Source organism: Cyprinodon tularosa, unplaced genomic scaffold, assembly GCF_016077235.1.
Source record: "Cyprinodon tularosa strain WSP-4 unplaced genomic scaffold, ASM1607723v1 ctg181, whole genome shotgun sequence".
Taxonomy (NCBI): Eukaryota; Metazoa; Chordata; class Actinopteri; order Cyprinodontiformes; family Cyprinodontidae; genus Cyprinodon; species Cyprinodon tularosa.
Window position 1 is genome coordinate 575244 of NW_024038614.1, and position 7966 is coordinate 583209.

General features: G+C 37.1%; 1 gene segment (V, D, J or C); it reads right to left on the reverse strand.

Moving 5' to 3' along the window:
- Positions 1-7037: 7037 nt before the first annotated feature.
- Positions 7038-7469, reverse strand: LOC119781761. The segment is given in 2 exon segments: positions 7038-7342; positions 7427-7469. Coding segments are annotated over 2 exon segments (348 nt in total).
- Between the last annotated feature and the right edge of the window lie 497 nt (positions 7470-7966).

Here is a 7966-nt window from a genome sequence, read left to right on the forward strand (position 1 = left end):
AACTTTTGAAAAATCGATTCTAAATATCATTTAAAAATGTTTATACTTATAAATATATTTTTTACATATAAAACTATCACTTTAGCATTAGATGTGCTATAACTGGTAAAGCACTAATTGGTAGCCCTGCTTTCTAGCTAGTGTGTCCATGGCAGCCTCCGCTGTGGGGAGTAGCTGTAAGAGTGGGGTGTAGAACAACAAAGGTTGAACAACTACTGAACAAAGGTTCAGTAGTATGTCTAATAATGTATCATGCATTAGTGTATCTAATTGTCCAATTGATTGTATTCCACCAAAACTCCTAAAAGATGCTATTGTTTTGATTGTGCTTCATTTATTAGGGATTATAAATGATCAATTCTGTATCCTCTGACTGTGTCCCAAGCTTTTTAAACACACTATTATTTAGCAATTGCTTAAAAAGTCAACCCTGGACTCAGAAGTCATATATACGCCAATTTCAAAATTGCAATTTTGTCAAAAATATCTAATGTTTGATCTTTGGGCAAATTCAAAATCATCTGCAAGTAAAATGTATTTAAGAGAAATTTCAATCAGACTTAAGTTTCCCTGAAATTGTACTTTTAAGAGCCTTAAGTGATCTGTTCTTCTGGCTGCTCTTTTGGTTTTTTATTTTTTTTATTCATCAATCTCTATGAACAACATAAGTTCAGAGTCTGAGTGATGTTTTATTTTGAAAAATACAAAACATTAGGGTATTATCTCCCAATTACATTAGTCGGTGCATCTGTACCTCTTGACACAGGTTAATTCAGATCAAGACGCATCCTATCTATAACATCCTATCTTTTCGAAGCGGGATTTTCTGCGGTTACAGCGACCAAAACAAAGCTACAGAGCAGACTGGACATCAGGAGCACACTTCATGTGTCATTGTCTCTGCTTATGCTTAGATGGGACCGGCTTGAATTAGTGGGAGCTCAGGGCTCCCACTAATTTAACATAATGGTGAGTTTTATTTTTATGCTGTTTGTATTTGAATTTATGCCAGTCGTGTCATTTTATTTGATCGCATATACCCCCACACTTTAAAGGGCGGTCCGTGAAAATATTATCTGACATATAACCGGTCCGTGGCGCAAAAAAGGTTGGGGACCACTGCTGTAGTTCATAAAGATCAAAGCCAACTCTGATCCATTGTTCCCCTAGTTTTGTCAGATTCGGTGAATATTATAGTAAGTAAAGGAACTGGGAATATTTTATCAAAGCATCTTTGTAAAGTTGGTGTGATAAAATCATATTTTTTTTGTCCAATGACAAATGCTATTCATTTTGTCTGAAAACTATCATTTCAATCTGAAAAACTCACAGAGAGAGAAAGATGCAACTAGAAGAGTTTATTGATACAATAGTTTGAACTTTGGCGCTCAGGCCTCGGCAGGAAACATAAACGCTGATTAATACTTTGATGCAGATAAACTGATGTATGAGAATAAGGATATTTCCCCTGGGCCTGAAACTGGTGGTGGAGTTTAGATAGATGAAGTTTGGTTAATCCATAGAGGCTGGTATGCAGGGTGATGCTTGAGTTACTGTAGATGTCACTGAATGAACAAAGATTGCATAAACTGTCCATGAACTGTCCATGATGAGCAAGCATGAAGCAACTGTGGAGAGAAAAAACTCCCCTTGGGAAGAAATCTCTGGCAGAACCAGGCTCAATCATGACGGTCTTCTGCCGGACCATTTAAAGTGACAGGGAACTCCATGAAAGTCTGGAGGGAGTACACACTGGAGGTGAGGTTGAAGGAGCACCGAGGAGGAGTCGGATGAGCTTACTACAATGGTGGAGAAGGGGATGGAGGTGGGTTGTCTGAATCAAAGTCCGACATAGGAGCGACGGATCTTGTGCTTGTTGAAGAGCAGGCCTAGAGATGATTTGGAGTGGCTTTTAAGTTGAGTGCTGGAAGATGATTGGGCATCGAGGAAATGTAGCTTGAAGCGGGTTGGCTGCATCGGAGGCGGATCAGCCTCAGATTGAATGGAAGTAATCAGAGTTTCTTCAGTTGAATTTCCGCCTTAGCTTCATTTTAGTGGTACAAATTACAAATAAACCACACAGAAATATACACAGATTTATTTTATACAAATGTATACATCTTTGTGTATACATCTTTGTGTATACATCTTTGTGTAACAGGCACATTTTTCACAAACGACAACCAAAATCAATATTGCAATAATTAAAAAATGCCTGTATTTGAATAGCTCATCTTTAACAGAAAGGACAAAAAAGTATCTATCTGGCTGTTGTTTTCTAAATGTAAGGTAAAATAAAAATAAAATTCACATTATTGTGCAATACAATCAGCACATTTGTGGAAAATATGTTTACCACAACCAGCAGCTTCTGTTTCAAAAAGTGTTTAAACATTTGTAAAGAATGCAAAAATAAGTATATGAGAACCAATTTATCTGCATGCATTTTCTCAAGTATTAAGAACTGTTTGCCTTTATAAGACTCTGTGACACAAACTTCTTCTGCTGCCCCCCTCAGGATCCTTTGAGAATTATAGTGTTTAGTTTTTGTACAGCTTCTCTGATTACATTAACCACTGTGTTGCCTTTGCACAGTAATAAACAGCAGAGTCCTCTGGTTTAAGGTTGGATAGCCTCAGATGCACCATGCTCTTAGTGTCTTCTCTGCTGATTTCAATACGTCCTCTTACACTGCTGGCATAGCTGTTAAGGTTTTGATCAGAAATCCCAACTCCAATCCATTCAAGTCCTTTTCCAGGGAGTTGTCTGATCCAGTTCATAGTACAGCAGGGAAATGTGAAGCCAGATCCTCTGCAGGACAGACTGAGAGTCTCTCCAGGCCTTTTTATTACTGGACCTGATTGTATGGAGTCCATAGTCTGACCAGAACAACCTGATGGGATAAAGAGAAGAGCCAGAGTTAAAAATGACAGGGTAACTTAAAAAATGTGCTGATTTACTCAAGAGTCTAACATAAACATAAAGACTGAATTTACGTTGCAGAAAGAGGACAAGAAGGAGAACAGAGAGTATGTTCATCATCTTGAAGCTGGAGACACTAACGGCAAACCAGTCTGCAGGTTAGAAATACACAGTGGAGACTGTTAATTTGCATCATGATAATGAGGGATGATGGGAGGGATTTTATTCACCCACAGTGCATTTAATTCATTATATACTTCAAATAAATCATAAAATATCAAAATATTCCTTAATGCATTCCTAATATTTGGATTCAATATAAAAAGAGATTAGAAATTTTAAAAGGGTTGAGAAAGGATATTTCTACATAATTCTACATCAAAACAGGCCATAAATACATATAATTTGTAGCATTAATCAGCCATAGAATGTCTGCAAAAAATTTTTATCAAAGAAAAAAAATACTGCAGATATATATTCTAGAGCTATTAGTGAAAAAGTGGAACAAAGCATCTTTCTGCTGAACAAAGATGGTGACAGAAGCTCTGAATAACAGGAAATCCCAAACCTTTTGGATTCAGTTTTTGTTCCTCTTAGATTTTTTGTGGTGTTTCATGAACTTCTTCTACAATCAGATTTTAAATTACCTTTTGAATTAATTATTTTTTAGCATTTTCTTTATTTCTATTTCTGGTTAATTAGGTTAAACAAAACCTGGATCACTGTGATTATCACCAGATAATTCAGAAATATTTATTATCTTTTATTATTTAATGTGACACAGCGTTAAAATTTATCATAACCTTTAAGTACATTTGAGATCATATTTTCAATATAATTGTATATAAAACTAATATCAATCTAATGTACCTCTATCTGAATGACAATAGTGCAAAAAAAACATATTTAACCAGTAAAAGGTCCTAGGTCTCCCCCTCTGGTATCTTCATGTAAACTGTTCTTGGTCTGAAAGGTTTTTGTATGGCATTGCTGCATGTTTATGTCACTGTGGTCGTATCTGGCACAGTAATACATGCCAGAATCTCCAGGCTGCAGTTTCTGTCCATTCATGATCACTGTTCTACTGGCGGAAACAAAACTGATGCTGAACTTGTTCTTGAGTGTACCCTAATGCCGTGTGGTCCATCCTTCTCCTGCATGACCAATCCACTCCAGTCCCTTTCCTGCAGGCTGTCTGATGTTAGGAGGCTGCTAAGAGAATAAGAAACCTGGCAGTCTATGATCATATCCTGACCTGGCTGCAGAGTTAAAGAAGGTGGCTGTGTCAGCTGTTCAGACTTCACATCTATAGAAACAGAAATGTACAGCAGAGTGAGAGCAGTACACAAACAATGGAGAGTGATTCTATTGTAAATGTTTCTGTCTCAGTAAGACTCACAGGATCCAGCAGCCAATAGCAGCACCACAGCTACAGAGAACATGTTGGTGTTGAAGGTGACTGTATGGGTGGTTCTCCACATCTGAACCTGACAACTACAGATGAAGTCTTTAAAACAAATTGCTAATTTGCATAAACAGGTATTTACTGCAGCGTTTTTTTTTTATCAGTGGTTGAGTAAATATTTGCCTTTTCTTTTTTTTTGCATTAAGGAACAAGATGTCTGAATTTATGCTGCTGAGACAAATTTAAACATAAAATATTATATTGTCTTTTTATGACATATTGTGCACTGTAATGATCTTGTTCCCCTTTATTTTCTAGCAAAAAGTAAAAAATGCTTCAGGTAATTGGGGGTTTATATTGTGAAAAAATGAAAATGTAGGTTTGTAAAAGAGAAACTGAGTCTACACAGGAAAGAGATTCAAGCAACTTCTGCAGGAGCGGAAAGAAAAAGCCCAACCCAACTTCAAGCTTTCTTTCTCCAAATCCTCTCCTGCAGCCGTCTTTTATTAACAGAACATAACACATGGTTACAAAACAGTATTTGTTCTGACAGAACAATTGATCAGTTTATAAAGACAGGATGCTCCACCAGGATAACAAGGCAGGATGGTCTCCTGACTGAATCACAAGACACAGTGGAGCATCCCCTTGCTCAAATGTTTCATAAGCACACACAGACATTAATTTTAAAAACATAATTGAATAAACTTAACAGTGATAATAATAGACATATGTTTGATACTGGACATCAACCAATTCTTATAGGCGATGGCGGCATAGGAAGCAGTTTATTCTGCAACTAGAGGGAACCCCAGCATTGTCTGTCTTGGCCATTGTGGGCTTGGGCACGTAACTTCACCCACATTTCCTACTGATTGTGGGCAGAGGGCTCAGTGCTGCCTGTGCAGAGTAGCCTCGCCTCTGTCAGTGCTCCCAGGGCAGCTGTGGCTACAGCGTAGCTTGACATCATCAGTGTGTGAAAGGGTGAATGACTGAAAGTAGTATATAGATCTTTGGGGTCCCCTGACTCAAACAGGTCAAGTTTAGCACCTGTTGGTACAAAAACTAAAAATCTTAAACATGTCAAAGGTCAGCGAAAAGGAAGAGGTCCCTAAATCTTTTAAAAGAATTTGCCTTCCAACAACTGTATTGCTCTATATGACATGTAATAGGATATTCTAGGTTTATAGAATATGATTATTTTCTGTTGAAGTAGACTTGCAGTTTTACTATAATTTAAATATTATACAGTATAAATGCAGTAAGAACGGTTGTTCACTAAACAATATGGGCATTAATCCTAACAGGTAACAAAGTGAACGCGTGACACTGAGATACAGCAGAATACAAGTTTGTTCATCACTCAGCAATTATTGTGAAAATGTAAAAATACTGTCTGCTCTAAATAAATGTCACACATATACACAAAAAAAAAATAACTATACATTCTAATATTAGATATCAGCAGATTAGCTGCTGGTATTAGTGGCTAAAACTTTAGATGAATTGCCTTTGAGAAAAATTTGCTCTAATCCACCGGAGAAAATGGGCCAAGGTGGGGAGAGGCTACAGCCCACCAAGGCTAGCCTCTAGGCTATCTGCGGGAGATGGAAGGAGCACAGCGGAGAATCAAAGAAGTTTCACCTGTGCAGACAGTGCAGGGAAGCGGAAGAAAGAAGAGAGCAGCTGGCTGGTGAGCTGGAGGTAACACAACGAAACAGTCCTTCCAAATTCACTGTGTCATTTAGGGTTAAGTGGAGGATGGGGTGTCAGCTGAAGGTAACATCATGAAGATTTTTTATTTTTTATTTTACGCTATATAAGTTGCTAGATGATTTTAATTAACTCTCTGGGATGAAGAAAGTATTTTACTTCCTTTTCTTCTTGAGGTGATGTTCTCAAGGCGACACATTGGATGCTGAGCATTGAGGGGCAAGTGGTTGTGGGTCCACCCCAGAATGTAGTGGCTGGACTTGCAGCCTGTTGAGAATGCTACTACATTTTCCACCTGGTGCATCAAACAGAGGCGGTGAGCACGCTGTGGAGTTCATTCAAAGGTATGTGCTAGAAGGTGATTTTAGTGGAATATTATTTTGTTATATCTTTCATTACACATACAAAAATCTGACAGGAACTGATTAATCCAGGTGTGTCTGGCTGGTTACTGAGGTTAGGCACACCTGCATTAATCAGTTCATCCAAAAAGACAGGAAACAAAAGAGCTGCCTAAAGTCAGAAATTAGTGGAGCTGTGCAAAGAGAGCCCATTTTTTTAGATCTACATTTCTGCTCAGTGTAGAAACCTTTTTTCAGTGATTTAGTTAGTATTTTAAACTATATGAATGACATGTAGGGATATAAATAGATCTTATTTTCAAACTACGGGAAATGTTTTCTCTTAATTAGTATCTTAGTTTATTATGAGCAATATTTTGTTGAGTTCAATTGTCATTTTTAGAGATCATAGTGACAAACCTTTCTTTGACATTTATCAATTTCCTCAAAGAAAACTAAATGTTGATTTCAAACTTCTGAGTAAAATGTAGAATATAGCAAATGTAAGAAAAACATATATCTTCAATGCAATTTTTCCATTTTAATTTTTCAAAATATACATAATTAATAAATTATCTTAGAGCTCCTCCTCTGGTGGTTTGATATAACTGTTCAGGCTCTGAGGGGTTTTTGTTCAGCTCTGCTGCTTGTTTGTGTCACTGTGACTCTCTGGCACAGTAATACACAGCAGAGTCTTCAGGCTGCATGTTCTGTCCATTCAGAGTCACTGTGCTACTGGAAGTGTCTAAGTCAATACTGAACTTATTCTTCAGTGAATCTTTATAGTCTGAACCTCCAGTATATTTCCTCCCAATCCATTCCAGTCCTTTTCCAGCAGCCTGTCTGATCCAACCTGTGTAGTAGCTGCCCAGAGAATAAGAGACCTGACATCTGATGGTCAGACGTTGACCTGGCTGCACAGTTGAAGAGGCTGGCTGAGTCAGAGTTTCACAAGATACATCTATAAAGAAAACATTTAGGATCAATACAGACAGTCAGTATAGGATCATCAAGCTGTAAATGTTTCTCCTTCAGTCAGACTCACAGGATCCAGCAGCCAGCAGCAGCAGCAGAGCTACAGAGAACATGTTGGTGATGAAGATGATCTGATGGGAGTTTCTCTGCTTCTGCAGCTGACAGCATCAGATCAAGTCTTTAAAACCTGACTGTTCTGATTTGCATAATACAAACCCTGCCATATCAGAAAAAAACAGTTTTCTAATATGCTATCAAGACAGATAAGATGTATGTTTTTTATGTTATGAAGTTTCCTTTCTAACGTGATTATGAGAATACATATTTTATCCAATGTTTTATTCAAATACATCCTGGACATATAAAACTGAAATTAGTTTTATTTTTAACAGCGTATTCTGTTGTTATATTTGAACAACTTTTTTCAAAGATACACATCAACTTTAAAAGTTAATGTGTATTGTAAATTTCTCCACAAGTCTGAATTTATTGATTTTTTGCATCTTATCTAAAAAAAAAAAAAAAAAAAAAAAAAAAAAAACATCAAATTACACATGCAGTCTCATACAGTATATTAATGTTAAATCCTACCAATATTTGGGTATAGGTC